This window comes from Neofelis nebulosa, chromosome 16, assembly GCF_028018385.1.
Source record: "Neofelis nebulosa isolate mNeoNeb1 chromosome 16, mNeoNeb1.pri, whole genome shotgun sequence".
NCBI classification, from domain to species: Eukaryota; Metazoa; Chordata; class Mammalia; order Carnivora; family Felidae; genus Neofelis; species Neofelis nebulosa.
Genome location: NC_080797.1, coordinates 14,205,767 through 14,231,536, shown reverse-complemented (window position 1 = coordinate 14,231,536; position 25,770 = coordinate 14,205,767). Strand labels below are relative to the sequence as shown.

Genomic DNA, 25,770 nt, shown 5'->3' with positions numbered 1-25,770 from the left:
CCGCCCTTCCGGCCCCGCCCGCGCGGCGCGCAAAGGAAGCACCTGACGGTCTCTTTAAAAGGTGTTTATTGATCATATACAAAATAAAGAAAACCTTATATATCACAAACATACACTATGTACAGCAATAAATACCCGGGGTCCGGCCCAGTGCCGCCCCCCCTGGACAATAATTTAGCAATAAATACTGCACAGGGCGGGGTGAGCGCTGAGGCCACAGCCCGCCCCAGGGAGGCCCCTCCTCACCTGGATCTTCCACAACCCCTGCCTGCCCCGGCAGGTCCCAGGGTACCACCACCTCCCCCTGGTTTCAGCCCTAGGCAGGACAGGCAGGGTCTGATCAACTCCGCTTGGACCCAGCCTCTCAGCGCCAGGAGAGCACCAGAGCTGGACGCACTGGGCAGCCCTTGTCCTGTTGCCCTAAGATGCCAGGAGAAGGCTTTCTGTACCCACTCCCGTTTGGTTAAAGGCTTCAGGGAGTAGCAAATTGAGGGGATGGGGAGAAGGAAGGGGCTGGGACACGAGGGTGCTGGAGGGGCCGCCCCTTCGCAGTCCATCAGGGGCACACTCTTCTAACACTCCAGCTCAGGCTCACCAGACACCCACGTACCAAGGCTGCTGTTCCAGCGTGGGGTGGAAATGTGCGTGACCGGCCCAAAGGTACAGCCCACGCGCAACACACACAGGCCAGAAGCAGGACAGGCCATCAGTCTCCAGGGCACACCCCTGCCTCTGTGTGTCCTCCACTCTCCCCACCTGCTCCAAAACTAGACAGCCAACAGGAAGGCAAAAACGCGCCAAAAAGAATTATTCAGTGGCTTCTGGGGAAAAAAAAATCGTTACTGTGTTGGTTCCTTTCACCAAACCACAGCCTAAAAAAGTAACTTACAAGATCCCAGAGCGGAAACGGTGCTGCAGGCTGTGGCTTGGGCTTCCCAGCTGTGGATGGGAGCTTTAGCCAACTGGCCACCTCTGAAAGGGAGGCCACAGGGACAGGAGGGGGCTTGACCAGCCATCCGAAAGCAGGCTGCAGCTGATCGGAGCTGTGGGCCCAGGAACTGACCATAGAAGCTGTTGCTGACGGGCACGGTTGTGCACACAGACCTGAAGCCTGGACCAAGGGCAGAAAAGCCTCCGGGGAGACCTGGTATCCGGTAGAAACCAGCACACCACACGGCCGAGCAGCCGTGTCTTCCCACCTTTACAAACAGCGGTGCCGCCCAGAACAGCAGCCAGGGCCATAGGGAAGTCTCCCTGGGGCCACACTCAGGGCAGGAGCTGACCTGTTCCCACAGGGTTCTCCTCTGAAATCTGAGTGTCCGTGTCGGGATGAGGGGGGAGTAGGGCTCAGGCGTGATGGGAAGGAAGGTACACGTCATGGTTTACTTAGCGGACCAGTTTGGGAGATTTGGCCTCGGCCAAAGCCCTCGATTCGCTGTGTCAGAAAAGTCGAGGATAAAAAGAACACAACACCCTCACAGTAGGAAAACTGAATTGACAAGAATCAGAAAGACACCAACCAGTCACATGTGGACACAGGCTCTACTGTCAAGAAACCAAGGGGAAGGGGGAAAGGGCAGAGTGCAGAGCGGCCCCGTGGGGCTGGCTTGATGGGAACAGGATGTACTCCCAGACCCAAGGAACAGTTGCTCCAAATCCAAAAACTCCGAAGGGAAGCATGGCCTCAGTAATTCCAGAAGCTTCTTCCAATACCTAAACCAAGGACCTACAATTTCTCTTCCGTCTGTGTCCACCCTCCAACCCGCCTCTGGACTTCCAAACCCACCTCCTTTCTCTCCTCTCCACGTCTCCAGCCTGCAGATGGACAACCACCTCCCAGCAAGGACGAAAGTGTCGGGACCGTAAGCGGATATGGAGAACATGGACGTGACCCCTCTTCAGTGATTCTTATGACGCGATTCCAGCTCACTGCTGCCACAACCAACGTCAACAACTTTCATCTAGACCCTAGGTAGACAAAGCCAGACAGCAAGGAGGGGCAGGAAGCCACTAAGTATTGAGAGCCAACAGTCAAAATCTCCATCGCAGGCCGACCCGGGTACAACCGGGAATGACTGAGCCTCTAGGGCCAAGCCCATTAACACGACAGAAATTGACAGCGTGCCCCTGCTCCTACCCCACGGGCACACTGGGTCAGACTCTGGGATGAAAATCCTCCCTGCGGCCCACAAGGTCACACCCTGCGAGGCCGCACAGTGTTTCTTTTCGCCAGCCCACCCTTCTGTGCTTTACAGGGGTTCGGGGCCCCCAGAGGAGCCAAGGCCCATGTGGCCAGAGATGGGGCAGTAGCCTCTTGAGGGCAGGCACCGCAGGAGGCCTCCGAGGAGCTTCCCAAGCCCAGTCTGGAAGACTGGCTGCCTCTGCCGAGGGGCCACGGGAAGGTAGGCTCAGCCCCGCAGAGGAGCACCCCTTGAGCTGAGCAGCGCATCCCTGGAAGACACAGATCCCAGAGGCAAAAGAAGGCCCAGAGCCCAGTCAGGGCGAGGTGAGAGATAGGACCCGGCCCTGGGCACTGGAGCCCTTGTCTGGCACCGGCGGAGACCCCCCCCCAACCGCCCCGCCCCAGGCTCACGGGCAGGGTGAAGGGGCCACCCCAGGTGAGTCCTCAAACCACCTGGTTTTGCCTGGGAAGCTCCACTTCACAGCACAGCAGCACTGCCAGGACACGTGGGCAGCAGGCCTCGCGACCCCCACGTGGGCTCCACGGGTCCCGATGAGGCCCCCGTGCAGCCCACAGGAACAAAGCTGGGGTTGGAGGCCAGAGCCCAAGCATGTTGACCAGAGGCCAGAAGGAAGACACCCGGGGGTACCCCAGTGACTCCTTGGTCCCTGCAAATCTGCCACCCCTGGCCAGAGGCGGTGGGCATGGAGGCAAGGGGCGCCGTCTGGGATGGCCCCCAGTTTTACCTACCCGGCCATTGGATCAGCCCAAGCCTAGGACAGACATGCGAAGCCAAGGCTGTGCAGGGGTGGGAGCGGCAGAGCCCCCAATCTGCTCCTCTGGGGTCCCGGGTCAGGCACCGAGGCAGAGGTGGGGGGGGGGGCGGGGGGGGGCTGGGCTGCTGGGGAGATTCCCGCGTTCTGCCGGAGCGGGAGTCGCCCAGCGCCCCAGTCCGGGCCGGCAAGCTGGCAGAAGCAAACACACAACCAAATCCAAAAAACAAACACAGGAATAACAGACACAAGAAGTGACACCCACAGGTCAAAGGTCACCAGAAGCACCAGCACGTGACGCTGCACAAGACCTCACCAGGCACGGACGACACCACGGCACCGGCAAGAGACGGAAGCAGGAAGGGCAAAGGAGTAAGTCACTTTCGGTACAATTGCAAGAGAGATAGCAAAGAGGGCGCCAGGATGCGCCTTGTGGTCGCCCACAGCTTGGCTTTTCTTTTTTTTTTTTTTTTGTCTTTTTTAAAACTAAGTTTTATAAATAACGTCTGATAACTCTGTGTATATAAAAACTAAACTCCAACAGCCACAAAGACTTGTCCATAAGTTTACAAGAAAGGGATTTTTTTTGTTTTTTTTTTCTTTTGTTAAACTAGCAAAGTTTCTATTATACTTTCTTCCCTTTTCCATATATATGGTCAAATGTTCTTGCTTGTTTTTTTTTTTTTTAAAAAGACAGTTTTATAAATACTCTGCAGCTCTTTTTTTTCTTTAGCTTTTAAACATATAATTTAATAACTTCGTAAAAGGAACTCCTCTCTTTTAAATAAAGGGCCACGTAACCACACAGATAGGTCATGTAAACAGTGACACGGGACCCGTCGCAGGACACTGGACACACCCTTCACGAATGTTCACAACCAGTGATTTGGTCTTGTTCAGTGCAATGCGTCAGGCTTGAGCGCCGTGGGCCCTGGCCCAAAGCCACATAACGCCCTGTCCCTCCCAGCGGCCGTAGCGCCCAGGCTGGTGGCCCGCCCATCCAGGCCCATCCAGGGCCCCCAAGGACACCCTACTCTTGGGAGCAGAGCCCATCTATGCCTGCTGGCCACGCTGAGAGTGAATCACAGCCCCCTGCCAGGCAGCAGCTGTTGGGGCCTGTGGGCCACCCAGGAGCAGACAGCAGCCCTCCCTACTCAGAACCGCGAGCCCCAGAGAGCTCATCCGATCTTTCTCTGTTGCCACAGGGCCAACTCTGGACTCCAAGCCTGCACGGCCTTGGTACAAAGGGGGCCGAGGCAACCCCACGTCACCGCCGAACTGACCAATCCCAACGTACAAAACACACGATGACAACGACGAGATCAAAGGGGCTCAGCCCGGCGCCCCGGGGTGCAGGTTGTGCTTTGCAGGGAAGGGAGGAGGCAGGAGAGGAAGAGGAGGAGAGGAGGAAGAAGGGGACAGGGCTGCCAAACTCGCCATGCGCCTAACGGCCCCTTGCAGACCCGCCCGGGCAAGCACGCGTCCCTACGATCGGGCGTCCGTCTTGGACTTTACTATCGTGATGACGCTGGTGGCAGCCACCTTGCCAGGGACGAGGGGCCCCAAGCCGGCCGCGAGGGGGCCCCGGGCCGGCGCCACGGGACTGCGGGCCACCGTCCTGGCGAAGTTCTGCAGGGCCTCGTACTTGGAGCGCAGCGCGTCGAGCTCCAGCTTCATGCTGGCGTTCTCCGAGGCCAGCTTCTCCACCTCCTGCTGCAGCTCCGCCTTCTGCTTCTCCAGCTCCTCCTTCTGGGTCACCCGCTTCACGCGGCAGCTGGCGGCGTAGCCGCGGTTCTTGAGCGTGCGCCGGCGCTGCTTCAGCTGGATGATCTCCTCCTTGGACAGGCCCCGCAGGTGCTGGTTCAGCTCCCGCACCGACATGGTCACCAGCTCCTCATCAGTCAGGCTGGTGCCATTCTCACCTGGCTCCCGCTTCACCTGGGGGCAGGGCAGTGCACGGGGTCAAGGCTGAGCGGGGGACCGCCCACCCTGGAGGCGCCCCCGCCTCAAGACTCCATCCACCCCGCTGCTCACCTTCAAGGCCTTGTTTCCTTTATTGGGGGTCGTCATAACCCGGGGGCACAGCACGCAGGCACTCTGCGAAACAGGGAGCAGAGGTCAGGACCCTGGAGAACACCCCGCTTTCCCTCCCCAGTCCATACAGAGCCTGGGGGAGAGGCCCAGCCGCCCCCGCCCCCAGCCTCGCCTCTCAGCTGACCGTCCCCAACCCCCCCCCCCCCCCCCCCGAGGACCACCCGCCACCCTTTAGCTAGGCTGTTCCCCGTCCCCCTTGTCCCTAGAGAACCCAGCAGGTCTGAGGCGGGAAAGGGGAACCGAGGCGCTGTTAGAAAGGCAGAGACCAGGAAAAGGGGCTTGGGAAGAGTTGAGACGGATGCAGGAGGGGCCAGCCTAGAAGGAAGCCGGGAGCTTTAAAAATAACCCCAGTGTGCGCCCCAGAGCACGGCTGTTCCTGCCCAGTCACGCTGACTCAGCACATTGCTCCCGCTCCCGCTCCCTCACCGGCCTGGCCTGGCACTCCCCAAGGCTGCCAGCCAGCCAACACAGCCCCAGGGGACCCGGAGCCTGAGCAGAGCACCGCTGGGCCAGGAAGGCCAGCCTGGCCAACGGCAGGTAGGGCTGGGGCCGGCGACCCCGCACACGTGTACTCCAGGGTCCTACCTGCTGCAGCCACCTCCCCTCAGCTGGCCCTGCCCCCGCGAAGGCTTAGGAGCCAGTGGGGACTCAGGCCAAGAGGGAAATGCAGGAGAGCCCTGAATCTCCCACAGACTTTTCACTCTGAACAGCTCAACTCTTTCCAGCACTGGTGGGAGCCCCCCACCCCTCCAGGTGGCAGGCACTCCAGCGCGGGCTGCACACAGCCCACCTCCGCTGCCGATGAAGCAACCTTCCTGTGGCCTCAGATTGCAGCATCTTGCACCCCTGCCCCACCCCATCCTCGCTGTTTCATAAGAGTGCCCGGTTAGCCACGCAGGGGCCTGCTCAGCCCCTTCCAGCCCCCCACCTGAGGTCACTGCCCACAGTGCAGGGGACAGAAACAAGAGGGCCGGGGGGCTGGACCAAAGGCCCCCCCCCCCCCGACACCCACTCAGTTGCCCCTCCCACACTCTGCCCTCACTTTCTGCTTCCTGAAGCCCTGCCAAGGACATTTCTGTGCACCTAATCCTGGCAATTCTGGCTCAGCCAACCCCCCCCCCACCCCAGCCCCCTGCTCTCCAGGTTAGACGCAGAAAAAGACGTCAGACATGGCTGGAGGACTAAGCCAGACTGCAGTTTCCCCGCTGCAGGAGAGGTCTCTTACCCTACTGGGGAGATAAAGCATGGGCTGGGAGGGGCGTGGAGGTGCAGTTGGCTCCAGGGGGAGCCCCCGCCTCACCCAGCCTTGCCCCAGGCGGTGCCTCATCACAGCCAGGGCATCCGGGCTCTCAGACAGGCCCTGAGGCTGGCATCTCCCGGATGTTCCAGAGCAGAGGATGGAAAAGATAGGAACTGGAGGTCAGAAGAGCCCCAGGGCCCCAACCCACCCTGGAAGCCAAACCCTCATGGCAGAGCTAGAGGGGCGCCCCCAGTCTTGAGTCTGAATCAGGGTGCAAGGACACCGCCCTGGGTCCAACCACTGTCAGCCCGAAGGAAAAGGCCTGCCACCAGCTTTTCCCACTCGCCGTGCTCCCTCCCCTCCAAATGCTGAGCACGACGGTGACTTCCTGAAGAGATCACACAGAAAAGTGCCGAGCGTGGCGGCTGGGAGCTGAAATGTGCCTCCTCGACAGATTTTGCCCTCCGCAGAAGGCCTGAACTCAGCACAAGCACAGCCGCTCGCCTCCCAAAGGTGCGTGTGCGTGTGCGTGCTGTGGGGGAGGGGCAGGCCTCTGCAAAGCCGGGGCCTCAGCCCCCTGGCCCGGCCTCTGTCCACCGGGGGACACACACAGATGTGACAGAGACAGCCTTTGGACATAGATGGCTAGGGATAGCTCAGGCCACCTCTAGAAGCCAGACGGGGAGTATCCCAGAGACGGGACTGAGGAGAAGCTTCCTCTCCTCCCCATCAAGGGCCGGTCCAGAGCTGGGGCCTGGTCATCCTTCCCAACTCAACTCCCCCAGAGGCCGGGCCACCCTGGGGAGAGGGCACGGGCAGTCCCCAGGGCCTGAAACCACCAAGGTACCCTGCGCCACCCACTCAGGCTGAGAGCCGGTTGGGATGGGAAAACAGGTTCCGAGAGTTCCGTCCCCTTTACCTGGGCCCGAACTCTAGGATGTGGACACTCGGCAGGAGGCCGAGACAGCCTCCTGCTCCTTTTGGTGGCCTGCAAACTCTAGCGTCCAAATGTCCCCAACAGGCGTGGCCCCAACCTAGCCTAGCCTTACTCCCGCCCTGCCCTTCAGAACCACCTTCTCCAAAATCTCTCAGCCACTGAAAGCGATTCTGAAAAAAGTTTCAAACTTCATTTCCACCTAAGCATAAATAATGACAAGACTTACAGAAATACCCCTTCAGGAATCTGCATTTTCCTAAGGTAGGAAGAAATTCCAGCCAAAAGATGAGCTGAAGTGTTACACAAAGCTGCCTGTGTGTGTGTGTGTGTGTGTGTGTGTGTGTGTGTGTTGGGGGCAGGGGGTGTCCCTGAAAACAAACCACAAGGCGGCCCGACCTAGCCATGAACCCCTAGGTTCAGCTCTGATCTAGACAAAACAGCCCCCGTCCTGGAGGCCAGGAAGCACCCATACATTTAGGAAAGGTGGCCCAGGCCACACCACCCTCAGGCTGTCCCCCCCCCCCCCCCAAGAGGCCCAACACCCATCAGGGCCACAATCTTTACTAACACCTGCTCGACACTGAGCCCCAATCTCAAGTAGGACAATTTTGGGGTGACTGGGAACCGCATTCTTCCACTCCATGACTTCCACACCAGCCCGCCTGCTGTGCCCCAAAGGCTAGGCACCCTCAAAGCCACCACCACCTGCAGCTTTGACCCAAACCCCAAAGCCAGGCTGTGCAAAGGGGCAGGGCCTGCTCACCAGACACCTCACTCCCCAGATGTCAAAGTCCTGCCGCTTCCTCTCATTGGCAGTTTCCTGGTACAGCTGCACCTGCTTGTCCCTGCCCTGTCCACTGCCCTCCAGGACTTGAGTAAAGGCACCCCTCTTTCTCCCACTGACTCCCTCTCTGGCCAGGGTGTATTCCTCTCTTTCTTCCCCGCCCAGGGGCTGCCCAGCCTAGCCAACCAGACCAGTCACAGGGAAAGCCTGCTTCCCAGCCTGGCAAGCACGGCCCCCCTAAGCTCCTCCCCTCCTCTCACTCAGAGAACTATTTCCCAGTTTGGGGAACTGTCCCAGACGCTGGTCAGGGACCAGCTGCCTGAGAAGAGAATGCCTGGGAGGGGAGGGGAGGGGACGGGCAGGCCAGGGTCTTCACATTCTGCCGGGGGAAGAAAACCTACCCCGAGGCCCCTCCACTGTCTTCTCACCCACTCCTTCTTCAACTCGCACGCCAGCCCAAACTTGAACCGGTGCCCCAGTCCCTGGGCCTGAGCCCTTCCCCGGTTTCCCTCCTGCGCCTATCTCCCGGCCCCTTAGACCCCAGGCCCCTTGCTCAAATCCCCCCCAGACATCAGAATGAGCATCGAGTGACCTCATGCTGATGACTCAGCAAGTCTCCCTCTGGGCTCTGGCACGCGTGTGACGGAGCGAAGCCACCGCGAGCAGGGTCTTCCCGGCCCCGCCACGTGCCGCCCCCTACCCCCCACCCGCCCCGGCCCGCCGAGGACCCCCGCGCCCGGGCGGGCGGACACAGACACCTGATGAATCAGCAGCGAGAACCGGGGCCCAGAGGCTCTTCCGCGGAGCCCTAGGCGCCCCGCTCGACCCCACCCTTTCCTCCCGCCACCGCGGCCGCCCCTCCCACCGGGACGCCCCGGGCTCCGCCGAGCGAGCCCCGCGTACGCCCCGCCCCGCCCTCCTCCGGCCCCCGCGGCCCACCCCCAGCAGCCCCGGCGCGAGGGCCGGGAGCTGCTTCTGAGCCGCGGGGAAATCGAGGCACGGGCCGCCAGCAGGGCGCGGGGCCAACCCGAAGCCGGGAGCGCGCGGCCCGCGCCGCCCCCGGCCCTCCAGGAGGAGCCGCGGCCCCGCCCGCCCCCACCCCGGGCCCGGAGCCCCCCGCCCGGCCCGCCGCCGCACTCACCCACCACACTGCGGGCCCGGGCGGGCCGAGGCCGGGGCGGGCGGGGCGGGGGGCGCTCCGAGGCCGCGCGGGGGCTCCGGGCCCGGGGTGGGGGCTCGCCGCCTGCGCGGGCCGGGCCGAGCGCGCTGGGAAGGCCGGGCCGGATCAGGCTCGGGATCCGCCGCCGCCGCCGCCGCCGCCGCTCCACAGACGTCACATGATGTTTGGTCACGTGGGCTCCATTCATGAAGCGGCGACGCGGCCGGCCGGGGCTTAAAGGGGAAGGAGCGGCGGCGGCGGCGGCGGCGGCGGCGGCCGCCGCGGCGGGACGCGCCTGCACTGCGCCTGCGCGCCCGGAGCTGTCGCCCCGGCGATGCCGCCGCCGTCCTGCCCCGGCGGGGTCTCGCGGGACTGGCCCCGGGCGCGCGCACCTCTGCGGGCCAGGCTCCGGCCTTCGAGCGGGGAGCCTCGTGGGACTGTCCCGCCGCCTTCCTGGCCCGGGGGACCCGTGCGGACCTGCGGTCCCGGGGCATCGCCAGGAGGGTCCTCGCGGGGCTTCCCAGGCTGCCTGGCGGGCACTTGCAGGCATGACCTCGCCTAATTGCGAGCCGACCTCCGCCCTGCCAGGTAGCCGCGGCCTGGTTCACGGAGGACCCGACAGTCTTGTCCAGGAGGCAAACTGAGGCGTGTTCAAGGCCGCCTCCAAGATCCTGCGGGGAGGGTGGTCTGGCTTCACCCAACGCCCGAGACCCCACACCGAGCGAGGGGCAGTCAGGCAGCCCAGGAGTGGGTGCGCCGTAAACAAGTGTGGAGTAGTTGGTGCACCAACTGCTCCTTTCCCGTTCCATCCACATCTGCCTGGAACTCAGCTCACAGGAGTCCGTGGCTGCGCCTGCCTTTTCTCTAAGGACTTCTCGCTGCTGTTCAAAATTCCCAGAGAACGGGGCAACCCAGGGCAAGAGGGGAAATTGGAGGGATCCTTTCCATTTCCACTTCCAAGTTCTGGATTTCCTTCCTCGTGTGTAGTCAGGAAGGGTGACTCACCCCGCCAGGCGGGTCAGTGGGACTCAGCTGGCAGAGGGAGGAGTGAGGGACAGGTGGCCGGGGCTTCACAGGAACTCAGTGCCACTGACTGATGAAGGCCACTCGAGGAGGCCCCCAAAGCTGGGGGCAGAAGGGCACCACAGCACCCCCTGCCTGCCTCCAGTAACCTCTCTGAATCCCACAGTGCCTTGTCACCAGCGTTGCAGGTTTGGGCGTGGTTGTCTTAATCCAAGCTGCTCTTTAAGGGCAGGGTGTGACATTGTACTGAGCTCCGCTGGAATCTCACATACTCCAGGGCCTTGAGATTATATTTTTAATCTTTACACCCATCGTGGAGCTCGAACTCACAACCCCAAGATTGCATGCTGTACTGACTGAGCGAGCCAGGTGCCCCAACGGTGTGACTTAAAGTCAACTCAATCTACAGAACAACAAAGGCCCCTGAGGATAAGAATGCAGTCCTGTGGGCTCCAGCTCCTCCAGCCTCCTCACCACCGGATGTCAGCCCCGTTCTCCTGGTCCCACTTGGCAGGGATGTGGGGTCTGAGCTACTGTTGGACCTTAAGAGCCAGTCCACGAAGCAGGGCCCTGGCAGGCCACATGGGGTTGACTTGGTGCCACCCAGCTCACGCCAGAACCACGATGCCATCAGGAAACACCGGTGATTGGCCTGGGGCTGGGGGTCACCATGGGTGGAAGCTCGGTGGCTAATCCCCACTCGTCTTCCCACACCCCTGACTCCCCAGTCCTCATGGGAGGGAGTCTGGCTGCCATTGACATGTGGGAGGTGACTGAGAGGCTGATTTATCAGTCATTCGCGTTCTGCTCCTTCTCACCGAGCAAGGAGTCCCCTCCTCCTCCTCCCCACTGGGAACACACCCAGCCACCTCTTCTGTCTTGGAAGAAGGACAAGCAGGCATGGGGATGCACCCACCCAGGGCCATCAGAGAGGTCGGGAAGCGAATCGGGGCCCAACTCACCTGGAGGCCAGTGACAGTGTGGATGTCAGGGATGCTTCCCACAGAGATGACCCTGGGCCCTGAGGTCAGCCCTCTGGCCATGGGATGGGGGTCAGCTCTACGGCCCTGGGAGGTCAATGCTCTGGGAGACAACCCAGACTCTTTGCTGCCCCCCTCCCAGACTCTTCAGGAATATGGGAGAGTATGTGGAAAAGTGTCCTGACCACCTGCAGAATAACCAATAGGGGGTTTGTTTGCATGTCTGGGAGAGGCCACCGAGGGAGAGGAGGTGCCCTGTTGAAACAATCAAGATAGCCAAGCCCCCAGCACCTGTACTAGGGTCCAGCTAAAGGCCCCAAGAGAGTGCGTGCTTGCTCTCCCACCTGTCAGAAGTCTGGCTGACTGCCACCCACGGTGCAGGACATTTGTCCCCCGGGAATAGCACTACAGCCTTGCCGGGGATTGATACTGCAAAGGGACAGGCCCAGGTTTCAGCGTCCCTGCTGGTCCAGGCAGCACCACCTTGACCAGCTTCCAGATCGGCCGCTAGGGGGCAGACGCTTAGACCTGGCTTTCTGGTCTGGCCTCGCCCTCTCAGGGCCTTAGTACATTGCTTCCTGCTGCAGCTGAATGCTGGCACCACCACCCCCACCCCACCCCCCATGTCCTCCAGCCCCACAGCCCCCCTCCAGGTTGAACCCTCCGTGGGCAGATCTTAGACCCCGCTGGCTTCTTCTGGAGTTCAGCAGGCCCCAACCTGACACTTCGAGGAGGCCCCGGCCATATAGAATGTGGCTGGTGTCCAAACCCAGACTGACCGGCCCTGCTCCCACTGGTGTCCAGGCAGGGAGATGGGCCCTCCTAGGATGGACGTCTCCCTTCCCTGCCTGGCCAAGGGCTGCTGACCTGTTTGTTCTGGAGCCTGAGCCCAGTTGGACAGGGGTTAGCCTGGTACAGGAAAGGACGGGCAGAGAGGAGCAGGGCAAAGGCCCCATCCGGGCAGGCAGGAGCCCAGGGCAGAGTTGCAGTTAGGAAACTGAGGCAGAAGCTGGGTCAAGCAGAGGGAGGTGGCTCTGCCACCAGGGTTCACCTGGCCCATTGGGCAAAGGACAGTAAATTCATTCCAGCCTCTGCCCCATCTGGGGAGGCCCAGGGCGTGGTGGGTGTCAGAGCTAGCAGTGACGGGGGCCAGGAAGGTACGCCAGACTGACCTTCACCCACTGAGACCCCTGTCAAGGCTCCTGCTTGGACTCATTGCAGGACCGCAATGCTTCCCACCTGGCACTTGTGGGCCCCTGGCCCTTGAAGCCCGTCCGCCTCCCTAACCTGCTCTGATCGCGTGTACAACACGTCCCCGCTCCCCTCCACAGTGTGCTCCCGCTTACAACGCCTTCCCTGGACACCTGTCCCCACAGGACCCTCGGGGGCCTCACCCGCCTCGCCTCCGCAGCCTTCCTGCCCAGGCCACTCCCCTCCCTCAGGCTCATTTGCCTTTCCTGCTTCCCCACCTGTGGAACTTTGGCTTGATGGAGAACCACAGGTGGAAGGCTCACGAGTCCTGCCTGCTGGAACCCAGCACATTCTTCGTGGGTCAGAGTAAAGCCTCCCTGCAAAGCTCATCCGGACCCCTGTGCCTCCTCCTAGGCCGTGATGTGCCTCTTCCCCTCTTCGGACTCACCAGCTCACTTTCCTCAGACCCACAGCACGGGGGGGGGGGGGGGGGGGGGGGGGGGGGCAGCACTGCCCCTCGTCGTATTGGCCGGTGTCTAACACACAGCAGACGCCCAGTGAGACTGGTCTTGACTTGAAGGGATTAGCTGGGGACCAGCTTTGGTCCTGGGCAGGCCTGTGGCACCACCTCTTCTGAGAACATCTTTTTCCCAGGGGGAGGGTGACAAGGTGCTGTCAGGGAAGGGGTGATTCTGGGCACTCACTGCCCACCCCTGCACACACAGGGCCTATGATGGGGCTCACACCTTAGGAGGGACCCACAGACATTCCAGGCCCAGATGTATATACATCTACTAGTCCTATTTCTCTGGAGAGCCCGACGTACCTCTGCAGGGGGCTCCTTCCTCACCTGCCCCTGCCAGCATGGGTTGAGACATGTGCCCCTGCTACACTGGGAGATGTGGAGGGTGCAGAGGCTGGCGCCCCTCCCAGAGCAGGGCCCGCCAAGCCCAGCCTTCGGTGCCGGCCTCTGGCCACAACACTTGTGATGGGGGCCCAAAGCAGTACACTCTTCCCCAGAAGCTCCCTCCACTACTGCTGACTGGGAGACCCAGCCCCCCCACCCCCCGCCCGAGCCAGAATGCCGTGCAAAAATAGGGCTCCAGGACCTGTGGGCTGCTGATGGCCTCTAAGATTACACCCAACGAGGACCCTCTAGGGCAGCTGGGGCCTTCCCTCCACACGTGGTGCCAGAGGTAGAATCAAGGCACTGACTTGGAAACCAATGTATTTAACCTAAAAGGTCAGGAGAGAAGTGACAGGCTTGTAAGTTGGGTCAGGAATGGGAGATGGGGGCCTTAACGGTCGGGACTATCGAAGAGCCCTTTTCTCAAATGCCAAACGGAGATAAGGGGCAGTGGTCCTGCTCCCTGGACTGAACCCTCTGGTCCTTCTCACACGGAGAAGAAGGCATCCCCCCAAGTGGAGGTCGGGGAAGGGGCAGGAGTGGGACGAAGTTCTCTCCTTAGCTGGGCCTTCACGGGAGTCGGGGGTACGGGGCGGGAGAGGGGGACTTGACCTTTGTACTCAGCAAGGGGCCAGGCCCCAAGCCAGCTGACCATGGGGAGTTAGCTCAGGCCTCCTGAGCTCCAGAGGAAGTGGTCCTGACCCGGTGTGGGGGCAAAGGAAAGGTAGGCTGAGGTCAGAGAATCCAGCTCTGTTCTGGAGAGGAAGCCCTCAGTGACTGGAGATTCCCACTGGGACGTGATGTGCCCCATCCCGGGTTACAACCCCAGCTGACCCCCGAGCTGACCAGAGTCGTGGGAGGCAGGCCGCCGCGGTGACACACTGAGGCCTGGGGCTAAGAACACACAGCCTCAGGGTTCCAGGCCCAGGAGGGAAGAGGAGGGGAGAGCAGCGCGGGCTTGTCCGGCACCTCAGTTCCTCTTGCCTGCCGGGGCCAGGCTGTAGGGAGGCAGCTTGGAGTGGCCGGAAGGGGCCAGCGAGGACCCTGGAGCAGACTCCAGCTTCACCTTGTCCAAGATGGTCTTCTTGATGGAGGCCGGCGAGACCTTCTCCTGGTCAGCCATGGACTGCAGCTCCCTGAGGAGACAGTGGGGAGGGTTAGGTCCGAGGCTCTGTCTCCCTCCTGAGCCCAACCGTCCCCCGGGGAAGACGAGCGCCTGCCTCCCCGGCACTGCTGGACAGTCACACCCACCTCGCGGCCTTCACACCCACCTCGCGGCCTTCGCACCCACGGTTCCCTCCACCAGCCACCCCTCCGCCAGATGGCCATCTGCCTCCCTCACCCCTCCTTCAGATCAGCTCAGGGTCACCGGATCCACTAACAGCACCCAGACCCCAGCCCATCGTGCCCCAAGTGTGGGACATGTGCCTCATCCGTATCCCCTGAAGGCTGGGGCGGGGGGGCTGCATCCCAGCTCTGCCGTCGTGTTGTGGCGCCTGGAGAAGTTCTGGGTTTCGGCCGTGGCCGGCAGGGATGTGAGAGGGATGCCTTGTCCATCCGGCAGATCCAGACTAGGGACAATGGCTCCGAGCCAAGATCCTAACCCTGCCGCCCTCCTCTCTGATTTCCTTCCTGGTCTCACCAAGCCGGTGCCAGCGCACAGAGGCACATCCTGGGCCTGGCCTGCCGTCTAACTTGCTTAATCTCCCCAGGAGGAGGAGCTCGGGAGGAAGGTGTTGTCAGACCCACAGGGATCCCCTCCGGTTCCCCCAGGCCTGCCTCCCCGGCTTGGACGCGATCCCCCCCGCCCCCCGGTCTGAGGGCCGCAGTGGGGAGACTGTGGGGAGCAGAGTGCAGGCGCCGAAGGCAGCCCGTCCTCACAGGACAACGGATGGTGAGGGGCACCGCCGCCAGGCCTCGATAAGCATCCGCTGAGCGATGGCTGAGCACAGCGTGCGGGGGCTCCTGTGCTGGGGCGCGCAGCCCCGAGTAGGCGGCGGGGGCCCACCGTGTGCGGGTGCAGGAGGCCTCCACGGCATTGATGAGGAGCGAACGGAAACCCCCGCTCTCCAGCACGTGCAGGGCGTGGATGGTGGCCCCACCGGGAGAGCAGACGTTGTCCTTGAGCTGGCCAGGGTGCTTTTCCGAGTCCAGGAGCATCTTGGAGGCTCCCTGCAGCCAGAGAGAGAGCTGGCTGCCGCGGGGGCACCCCTGCCCCCGGCCCCCCTGCACGTCCACTCTCCACCCACCCGCCTGGGGGCGACAGCATCGGGCCTGGCAAGGAGTGGCCCCCAACAAGGCGTCAAGGAAAACACTGACCAGCAGAGCCTGGGCCCCGAGGCGGATGGCCAGGCGCCGCGGAAGCCCCATCTTCACGCCGCCGTCGGCCAGGGCCTCCAGGGCTGTGAACGCCTGCAGGGAGAAGGCGCCTGAACCTCCGCCCTAGGCCTTTCCTCCTTCTCCTCCAGGCAACGGTGGGTCCAGCAGCTCTGCCCACGGCAACCCAGCAGGGAGGAGTAGGGAGGATGTGCCCCGAGGTCCCCGCACCGCCCACCGCCACCAGCTGCCACCCACCCCCAGGCCTCACATAGGCTGGGCCGCTGCCACTGAGCCCCGTGACAGCATCGATTAGGTCCTCCTCCACCTCGGTGCAGAAGCCCACACTACTCATGAGCTGCTCCAGGAGCCTGCCGTCTTCCACCTGGGCGTGGGTGCCCGTGGCGTACACGGTGGCCCCCTCCCGCACCACGACAGGTGTATTGGTCATGCAGCGGATGACTTTAGGGGCTGGCCGGAACGCCGTCAGCTTCTGGAGGAGAAACCGGCTGTGCGTCCATCCCACCCAGCAGGGTGTGCGGGGCACGCGTGTGAACACACTCACGCAAGCAGCGTGTCCCCGCCCTCCCCGTGGGCCGGGCCAGTGGGCCCGTTTCACAGCCAGAGCTCCTGACCACCGGGCAGCATCCGCCTCCACCCGCTCTGCAGATCCCACCGGCCTGGACCCACAGGCCCACCTTCTCGATGGAGCGGATGGTGACACCAGCCGCGCAGGACACCACGACGTGCCGATCTTCAACGTGGGCGCCAATCTCGTCCAGGATGAAGGGGATGATGTGCGGCTTCACGGCCAGGAAGAGCACGTCACTGTGCCTCACGGTCTCCTTGTTGTGGGACGTCAGGTTCACGCCCATCTTCTGCGGGGAGTGCAGACGTGGGCTCAGCCTGCCCCGCCCAGTGTCCTCCCCAAGCCCCACGTAGAGAACAGCACAGACGCTGCTGAGAATGTAGACGGCCAGGGTCGAGGGCTCAGGGTGTGGAGCTGTGCCGGCCCCCAGCCCCCCTTCCCGCCCCAAAGTGGAAGAAGCAGTCGGCCCCGGAATAGGTCCCCTGTGCAAACAGAAGAGGGGTGCCGCATCCCTGCCACAGCCCTGACCCACCCTGCCTCGGGCTGCCATCCCCCTGGTGTCCGGGTGGAAAGTCTCCAGCCTGGAGCCCACCCCACCCTTGGATCTGGAGCCAACGTATTCAGTCCCCAGATGTGTCTGACCTGGCCCCCACCGTCCCTGTGGAGGCTCCTTGGCGAACCCCATTCCAGACCAGCACACCCTCCCCACCAGCGACACCTGGGTCCCAAGAGCTAAGCAAGAGGGGCTATCAGCAGGCCAGGAGGCAGGGTCTGTGACATGCTCCCCCCAAGGCTCTTCTCTCATGAGCGGGGGAGGGGGGTGGGAGGGTGGTGGTGGCATGGTGTCTCCCGCCGGGACCTCCACCCCCGGCCCTTAGGGTCAAGGCTATCACACACTCTCCCCAGACACACTGACTAGCCCCTTCAGCGACTGCCTCCCTGACCCCCTCCACCCTGCACCTACCCTGAGGGCAGAAACTGTGGCCAGGTCCATGTCTGGGGAGCTGGCCATTATCTTGTGGGCAGCCAGGATGCCTGCGGGGAACAGAGTTCCTTCCTCAAGGCCTGGCCCAGCCTCCCTCCCTCACATTCCCAGGAAGGAAAGTGGAAATCCCACCGCTCAGAGTAAAACAGCAATCCCTGAGCCACCCCAGACACCCCAAGGCTGCCACTTCCCACAGGACTCAAACCCCTGCCTCCACCCGCCCCCTGCACAAGGGGCACTCCCGGCTGAGGAGCCTACCTGCTGCTGTGAAGCCCTTGGCCAAGGCGAAGGCCAGCTGGCCCGCCCCGATAAAGCCCACGCTCATGCTGGACGCAGGCCCCGCCCACAGCCCTCGCAGCTGGTACCGGATACGCAGGGGCAGCTGCGCGGCGAGATGGGGCAGGATCCACAGCAAGAAGAAGTTAGGTGTGCAGTGCCAGGCTTGGCCACTGGGCCGCTGGCCCTGCGCCCATTCCCCCCCCCCCCAACCCCTCCATCCCAGCTGGTCCAACTTTCCCCTCTGCTGCCCGGCAGCCCCGACGTGGGAAACTGTTCCAGTCTCCCTGCCCACAGTGCCGTTTCCGACCTGCTCCCGCGGGTCTCGGACCAAGGAGACAGGGAGGGGCGCGCCGACCTCCGGAAGGGGTCGAAGAGGGGCGGGGGGCGACGGATCGGGCCCGGAAGCTCCCCACGTCCGAGCTACCCCTCCCCTTCCTGGAGCCGGTGTGCGGATGCGCAGCCCCTCCCCGCACCGCCGCCCCCGCAGGACCCCAGCCCAGCGCGCTCACCCAGTTACCCCGCGCAGGTCTCCCGGCTCCCCAGAACCGCGCCCGCCACGCGGCACCCGGGCCCCGCCGGCCCCGCCTCCGCAGCTGCAGCCAATCGGCAGCGCGGCCGCCAGACGCCGGCCAATCGAGGGGCGCGGGAGGTGCCGAGGGGCGGTTGCATCAGCCGCTTGCCACGGGCCCCCGCCCACCCCGCGAGGTCCCCGCGCGCCGGGTCTGCGCGCCCCCGATTGCGCTTGGGGCCTGGGGCGCCGGGACCGCCCGGCCGGAAGCTCTGCACGCGGGGCCTGGGTGGACCACAGCGAGCTCGGGCACGCCAGGCTGGTGTCCTAGTGGCGCGGCGGCTGATGGCTGCTACTGGATCATCCTGTTTGGAGACGCCCAACCGTGTAACAGTTTTGCTTGTTTGCTTAGGGATTTTTTTTTTGTCCTGGTTTTTGTTTTTGTTTTTTGTTTTGTGGGAGAGTTGAAAACAATTTGCAAGATGGAAACATTTAAAGCATACAATTTTGATAGTGTATTTTGTCGCTTTAAAATATTTTTATTGTAGGGGCCCTTGGTTAAGCGTCTGACTATGGCTCAGGTCATGGTCTGGTGGTTTGTGGGTTGGAGGCTGGTATCAGGCTCTCTGCTGGCAACCCAGAGCCCGCTTCTGATCCACTGTCCCCCTTCTCTTTGCCCCTCCTGTGCTCATTCTCTCTCTTTCTCAAAATAAATAAACTTAAAAAAAAAAAAAAAGGCAAAAATTTCTCTTTGTACCAAGAGGCTTGGAAACTGGAAAGGATAGCCTAAGCCTTTTTGGGCTCTTAAAATTAAGGGGCACCTGGGAGGTCTAGGTCAATCCCCTTTGACATCCAGACCCTCTTCTTCCCAACTGGGGTTTTCTCTGGGAGTCTTCTCTAGGGCTCTGGGGTGACAGAAGCCATAGACCAGTTACCATGTAAAACCGCTCCAAACAGGTGCTTCGGGTGGGTGGTGATAAACCAGTAAATAGAAGATGAGATCCCATAGTGTCCCCCCAGCTCCCATGGAGCACCCCCATGTCTCCTGACATCTGGTCACCTGAAATCCTGACATCTTTGGCCCTGCATTTGGAAGAACGAGTCATTTTTCCCCTGAGGACTCGCTCAGAACTCATCCGAGTTGAGTTTGCATTTGGGTTTCAGGATAGTCCAGGGTCTCAGTCAGCAGCAGAGTTAAGGGCAAAGTAAGAAGTCATCATCGTTGGGGCGTCTGGGTGGCTCAGTTGGGTGAGCGTCCGACTCTTGATTTCAGCTCAGGTCATGATCCTAGGGATTGAGCCCCACATCAGGTTCCCCACTGAGCATGGAGCCTGCCTAAGATTCTCCCTCTCTCTGTCTCTGCCCCCCTCCCCAGCTTTCTCTCCCTCTAAAAAAATGAACGAATAAAAGAAGTTATAATCATTGACAATCCGTCCTTGCCCCCAGCCCCGGGGAAGGGGTGAGCTGCTCTATTTTTTCAGTTCTGTATCTTCAACGGTGACAGATTGCTCTAAAACCTGATTTCAGCATCACCCGGATGTCGTACCTCGGAAGCAGGGCTGTGAGCTCTTGTTGACAGAGCGATGACTGACGATAACGCCACCAGACCACTGTGTGCTGACCGTGTGTGCGAGGTGGACTTCCTGGCCTCCTCCGCACGCCTGTATCTGGGCATTTAGCCCTCACCCTCTGAGGAAGGGGCCATCGTAAGAAGCCCTTCCCCAGTCGGCGCCCCCAGGCTCCATGCCCACCACGCCTCTGACCCCCCGGAACCCCTGCCTCAGGACCCACGTGCCCCTGACTCCCGCCCACCGACATCTGGCCTTGAGCCCACTCCTCTTGTCCACCGTGGACTGTCTGGGGGTGGCCCAGACTCAAACCCATACACAGAAAACCCAGCAGTCCCACTGAGTTTTGCCTGACTGTATAATCAAAGGACAGAACCCCCTCCTTTGGAAAGTACTGTTTTTCAAGTGATAAAAACAAGTAACTCCCTCCTCCAGAATGAGAAAGTCCTCTTGCCCCGGAGGTGACTCTTGGGAGAACATCCCAAGGCTCCTCCTGGGGGACCCCGCCATGCTTATGCTGAGTCCTGGATCCCTCCCTGCCTCTGTCTCCCTCTCAGGACCTTTGCAATTGAGGGTGGGTGGTGCCCTGGGGGCACAAGGCCCCTGGGCAGTGAGGAAATTGGGGAGTTGGCGACCGATGACCATTTCTGAAGTGTGGCTAGAAAAGGAAGGAAGACTGGTCGGTGTCCAGACCTCCCTGTGGGCGAGGAAGGACGTGGCGCCCATGTTCCTTTGTCACCTGGAGATGTACCCTAGAGGGTACCATCTAGCCCCCGCTCTCCCTCACTCTCCCTCAGCCCGTGGAGGCCCTCAGGACACTCCAGGACGCAGCCTCCTGGCCCCCTCGAGGATCTCCGTTGAGCCCTAACACCTGCCCCTCCAGGTGAAGGACCCCTGTCCTGTCAGCCGCCTGTCTCACACTCTGCCTGGCGCCAGCGCAAGGGAACCCTGGGAAGCCCGCCTAAAAGCTGCTTGGGCTCGGCTGCCCCGGCACAGCGGCCCCTCTGCCCCAGGCTGTGCCCCTGGCAGCCCCCGGCAGCGGTGTGGGCGGTGTGACCCGGAGCCCCACCGGGAGGTGGGGGGGGGGGGGAGACGATCTTGGCGGCACCTTCACCCCTCCCACTGCCCACTGAGGAGGAGGACACTGCCTGCTTCTTCCCCAAGAGGCTGTCCCCCGGCCACATCCTCCCTCAGTCAAGCCTAGTTTCAGCCCTTCTTCCGACTCACGTTGGAGGGATGGCCCAGGAGGTGCCCTTGGCCATTGGCAGAGACTGCTAACCAGAGCCAGGATGCGGGTCAACATTGGCGTTTATTTCCTGCGTGAGGCCCTAGACCCCTCGCCGGGCCAAGGGGCTGCTGTACTCTGGGGTGGCCCCGTCTGGGCTCTTGAGCAGGAGAAGCTGGCTAGAGCGTGGAGGGTGACAGTCCCGATGGGCTCTGGTGGTCAGCGGCCAGGTGAACGGATACTTGAGTGGAGGTCATGGGCCTGGGAGTACCAGGGAGGGACCCGGGGCCCAGGCGCTGTGGCCGAGGGGCTGGGCCCTCCCCCAGCGGTTCCAGACTAGCCTCCCTGCCCCCACCCCTCCCCCCCCCCCCCCCCCCCCCCCCCCGCAAGCTCTGCAGAAGCTGATGCCCGGGGCTGATGGTGAGCGCCTGGCGGGCACTCCCTCCCTGGGTGGGGACCCACCTCCCCGCCACCCCCCCAGCATTCTGTGCTCATTGTGGTGCGTCTGAGGCTGCCTTGTGTGACCACACCGTGGCCCTTGTCCTTGTTATAGCCACGTGGAGGTGGGCAAGGTGGGCCCCAAGTCCTGGCTCCTCTTTGAGCTGGCACACAGATTCCCCAGCAGGGCCCTGTTGAGACAGCCTCCTTCCAGGGCTCTGGGAACCCTTCCCTCACGTCTACAGGAGCCAGGTCCCCTTGTCCCTCTGCTGGTCCAGCTCTGGCCCTCTCCTGGGCTCCTTTCCATCCCCTTCCCATACCTGCAGGAATTGTCCCCTTTCCAACTCTGCTTAGGTCACACAGCCTGAGTGTGAGCTCCAGACGCTGACGTGCACGTGGGGCTGCCTCCAAAATCCTAGCCTCAGTGGCCCCATCTCTAAAGTGGGTCACCACAGCACCTACTTCAAAGGCTTCTTGTGTTACAGTGGGTAGCACTGAGCCAGGGAAAGCCAGGAAATGGAGAGAGGGAGAGAGAGAGAGAGAGAGGGAGAGAGATGGAGATAGAAAGAGACAGAGAGGGCTGGGAGCTATCTCGGGGAGGATCCTCGCCTGTGTCCTGCTCAGGGCTGCCAGCCCGTCTGTCTTCCCTCCCTCCTCCCCAAGCCTAGCTGCGGAGCACTGCCCGAGGTCCAGGAGCACCTGTCCTGCCTGCCTCCCTCCAGCCTGCTCCTTCGGGGTCTGGGTTCACCCGGTCACCCCCCAAGGTGCCGGGAGCCCCTGGGGAGCGCAGGTGGGTGGACTGCTGCCCACAGGGCTACAGGGGGGGCACGAAGCGGATCCTCTGGGAGTAGGCGAGGTCGGCGACATAGAGGAGCAGGTTGACGTAGGTGAAGGTGGCCACCACCAGCTGGCTGTCCCAGAAGCAGCCGCCTCTGGGGCAGTCAGGGGGCCGTCCGGGCTCACCGTACTTGGGGTCGAAACAGAAGACGGGCCAGATGACCGCGGCACTGAGGTAGAGGAGCACGGCCAGGAAGGTATAGACCACCACCAGACGGTCGAAGGGGCAGCCCAGGCCCCCCGTGTGGCCCGTCACGCTCAGGACCACCACGGCCACCGTGGCCAGGAAGCACAGGCTGTAGACGGCCACGCACCACTGGGTGGCCACGTAGCGCCCGTAGCGGCTGTCGTAGACCAGGGCCCCAAAGATGATGCAGGCCACGAAGGCCTGGACGATCTTGAGGAGCCCCGACACCGTGGCCATGTAGCTGGCCACCTGGCCCGGCCGGGCCCGGGTCAGCGCGACCTCCGCGGCGTAGGCCAGGAAGAGGAGCCCGGCGAAGACGCTGGCTGCCAGGCGGAAGTCCCGGGCGGCGCAGCCCGCGGGCTCGGGCGGGCACTCCAGCCGGGTGAAGTACAGCGGGTAGATGACGGCGGCCGTGGCCGACAGCAGCGTGGCCAGCATGGCGAAGGCCGCCGTGAAGTTGCCCCAGGAGAGGTGCAGGCAGCTGTGGAGCCGGGTGAACTCACAGGCCACCACGAGGCCCGAGAGGGCAAAGCAGAAACCCCAAGCGGCCACGCAGAAGGTGCCCTGGACGCCCGCGAAGCCGCCCCGGTGGGCCACCAAGCTGAAGGTAGTGCAGCCAAAGGCCAGCTGCAGAACGCGGGCCGTGCCCACGGGGGACGTCACAGCGCCGAGGTGCAGGTACCCGCCCCCGGGGGGCTCCACGGTGCTGCCCATCTGGCCGGCCACGTCGTCCTCGCCTTGCACAGTGCCCGCTGGCGCTGGGGTCCCCGCGGGCCTGCGGCCCCTCTGTCTCCTCCGGCAGCCGTGACAGGTGCCGGCAGCCTGCAGGAGCCGTGACGCCGCCGCCGCCGCCGCCGCCGCGGCCGCCTTGACATTGCCGCAGGACAGCCTCGCTGCTGCCTGTGTGGGGCGGGCCAAGGCTCCCCCCGCCCCCCCCCCCCCAGCACTATAAATAGGTGGTCACGATTTGAGCCCCGGAATAGCAACCCGGGCGTGCCCGTCCCCATCCCAGAGGGTCATCTGACCCCTGCGTCCCCGCCAAGCCCCCGCTAGCACCGTCCGTTAACTCCTTGGCTGCTGGCGCTGCCCCACCTCCGGAGCACCTGCGTCTGTCTGTCGGTCAGCTGGCTCCAGGGCCCGCGGGGGAGGGGAGGGAGGAGGGCAGAGCCGAGAGCGGAGGTGGGCTTGGAAGCCTCCCGGACCACCTGCTGGGGAGGATCTCCGGGAGGCGGGCCCGCAAGGCAGAGGGAGGAGGGGCAGGGGAGGGGGGTTGGGGGCGGGGGCTCCGCGGCTGTCCCCCCCCCCCCCCCTCGGCCTCCTGGAGGGAGGCTTGGCTCAGAGCTGAGGTGGCCTCAGGGCGGACCCTGCTGAGAGTGTCCCTAGGCTCCTACTCAGCCTGATCTCCTGGAGGTGCTGGGGCTGACCCTGGCGCAGAGTTTTTGTTCTATTTGGGGGTTCATCACGGAGCTCCTCGCTCGTCCTTCCTCAACCTGTAAACCAGAGAAAACTCAGCTCTCCCATTTTGGGGCAGAAGTATTCATAATGTGTGAAATGCTTTTGAAGTTGGAAAACAACTTTCTAACTGTAAAAGTAGTACCTTGGAGGCCCAGTCAATACAGGAAAAGACAAAGAAAAGTCGCCTGTAATTCTGTTGCCTGACCATGAACGTCTCCTGTATGTGTGCCTACTTCTCTGGACTTTTCATTTAGAAAATTATAAAATTTGGGGCGCCTGGGGGACTCAGTCAGTTGAGCGTCCGACTTCTGCTCAGGTCACCATCTCACGGCCCGTGAGTTCGAGCCCCGCGTCGGGCTCTGGGCTGACGGCTCAGAGCCTGGAGCCTGCTTCCGATTCTGTGCCTCCCTCCCTCTCTGCCCCCCTCCCCCCCTCCCATGCTCTCTCTCTCTCTCTCTCTCTCTCTCTCAAAAATAAATTAAAAACTTGGGGCGTCTGGGTGGCTCAGTTGGTAGAGCGTCCGACTTCAGCTCAGGTCATGATCTTGCGGTTCACAAGTTCGAGCCCCGCATCAGGCTCTGGGCAGACAGCTCACAGGCTGGAGCCTGCTTCGGATTGTGTGTCTCCCTCTTCTCTCTGCCCCTCCCCCGTTCATGCTCTGTCTCTCTCTGTCACAAAAATAAATAAACGTTGAAAAAAAAATTTAAAAAAAAATAAATTTATTTTTGATGAAAGAGAAATAGAGAGTGAGTTGGGGAGGGGCAGAGACAGAGGGAGAGAGAGAGGATCCCAAGCAGGCTCCGCACTGTCAGCACAGAGCCTGACTCGGGGCTCAAACCCACAAACCGTGAGATCATGACCCGAGCCGAAATCAAGAGTTGGACGCTCGACTCGCTGAGCCACCCTGGGTGCCCCTGACACCATCTTTTTGAAGATTCCAGGCCAGTGGTTTTGTAGACTGTCTTTCAACGTGTATTGGCTGTTTCCTCGCGGTTATAGATTCTGCTAAATGCTCTTGGCAGGAAAACCACAGGGAGACGCGCGTGGCCTCAGGGTGCCCGTCGAGAGAATGGTGACGGGATGAGTCCAGAGCGGGAGGCCTGGCTGTCGCTGGGGTGGTGTCCCCAGCACGGGTCTCGTGGCCCCCGCAGTCCTCCCAGGCTCTCAGCAGCCTCTGGAGTCTCTCGTGGGCAGCGTTCTCCGTGAACACACACCCCCTTTACAAGTAGACTCGTAGCTGTCCTCTGACCTGATGTGCCTGTTTATGATTTTTCTGGAAGAGTTAATATTATCATAAAAGAAAGGATTCGTGTTGGTTTGCAGGTCGTGAGTCCTCCGAGATGGTGTCTGGACGCTGCAGGCTGGGGGAGGAAGGCCTCGCAAGGTACACCTTCCAGTCCACTGACACTCAGGAGGAAGGCGACCCCGCGTGCGCCCTTGGGAAGGGTTCTGCTTCGTCCCTCCAGGCGTCCGCCACGTGCTCTGCTGACCCTGGACCAGGGAGCAAGGGGACATGGGCCTCCGGCTTGGGGGTGCAGGGAAGATGGGTCAGCTCCCACCGCCCTGCGACCCCAGGGAGCTGGAAGGAAATCCTCTGCTCGGAACAGTTTCATTTACCACAAGCGGACCATGCTTTAGCCAAAGTTCATGGCTCAGCAAGTGGTAACGGTGAACCAAGCCGCATTCCTCAACCGCTCAATCGGTGGCTGGGGCACAACCCCCCGCATCCTAACCGAAGGGGTCCAGCTTGTCGCACTCGAAACCCTGAGCATTTGGGGAAGACCAGGCCCGGCGTGGCCAGCGCCATGGGGTGGCCCTGGGCGCTCAGGGATGGCCAGCACACCTGTGCGGGCGGCAGGCAGCCTCCCAGGCACCCTGTGGGAGGTGCGGTGAGTGAGGGGGCACCGCTGTGGGCTTCGGCAGAAGTCGACTCCCTTCCTGAAGACCGGACACCGCACAGACCTTGCTGGGTTTCCAGCTGCCAGCACGGAGATGCCTGGAAATCAGGCCAACATGCAACGAGAGATGCTGGAGAGGGACAGGCATGGCAGCAGCGAGAGTGTCCCGGCAAGCTGGGACATGGCCTGATAGTGGCCATGGAGTCCAAGTAGGG

General features: G+C 62.3%; 3 protein-coding genes across 12 annotated transcripts; all 3 read right to left on the bottom strand.

Moving 5' to 3' along the window:
* Positions 1–48: 48 nt before the first annotated feature.
* On the bottom strand, positions 49–9,371 carry MAFG (MAF bZIP transcription factor G). Of its 7 annotated transcripts, none has more exons than XM_058705279.1 (3): positions 9,156–9,371; positions 4,990–5,052; positions 49–4,893 (listed from the first exon to the last, which is right to left on the bottom strand). In XM_058705279.1, the coding sequence occupies exons 2-3, from the start codon at positions 5,023–5,025 to the stop codon at positions 4,441–4,443; spliced, it is 489 nt and encodes a 162-aa protein (XP_058561262.1). In that variant the 5' UTR covers positions 5,026–5,052; positions 9,156–9,371; the 3' UTR covers positions 49–4,440. The 7 variants fall into 7 exon arrangements, with proteins under 7 accessions (XP_058561262.1, XP_058561264.1, XP_058561266.1 ...); XM_058705281.1 differs by having other exon boundaries at positions 9,152–9,283; XM_058705283.1 differs by lacking the exon at positions 9,156–9,371 and adding an exon at positions 8,769–8,810.
* Positions 9,372–13,574: 4,203 nt separating this feature from the next.
* Positions 13,575–21,115, bottom strand: PYCR1 (pyrroline-5-carboxylate reductase 1). Of its 4 annotated transcripts, XM_058705273.1 has the most exons (9): positions 20,743–21,115; positions 19,494–19,636; positions 17,419–17,542; positions 17,140–17,210; positions 16,285–16,464; positions 15,858–16,079; positions 15,590–15,682; positions 15,279–15,442; positions 13,575–14,406 (listed from the first exon to the last, which is right to left on the bottom strand). In XM_058705273.1, exons 2-9 carry the CDS (start codon positions 19,620–19,622, stop codon positions 14,241–14,243), a joined length of 1,149 nt encoding a protein of 382 aa, XP_058561256.1. In that variant the 5' UTR covers positions 19,623–19,636; positions 20,743–21,115; the 3' UTR covers positions 13,575–14,240. The 4 variants fall into 4 exon arrangements, with proteins under 4 accessions (XP_058561256.1, XP_058561257.1, XP_058561259.1 ...); XM_058705274.1 differs by lacking the exon at positions 15,590–15,682; XM_058705276.1 differs by lacking the exons at positions 19,494–19,636; positions 20,743–21,115 and adding an exon at positions 17,949–18,050.
* Positions 21,116–21,184: 69 nt separating this feature from the next.
* Positions 21,185–23,141, bottom strand: MYADML2 (myeloid associated differentiation marker like 2). The gene has a single exon (XM_058705278.1). It carries the CDS (start codon positions 22,914–22,916, stop codon positions 21,993–21,995), a length of 924 nt encoding a protein of 307 aa, XP_058561261.1. The 5' UTR covers positions 22,917–23,141; the 3' UTR covers positions 21,185–21,992.
* Between the last annotated feature and the right edge of the window lie 2,629 nt (positions 23,142–25,770).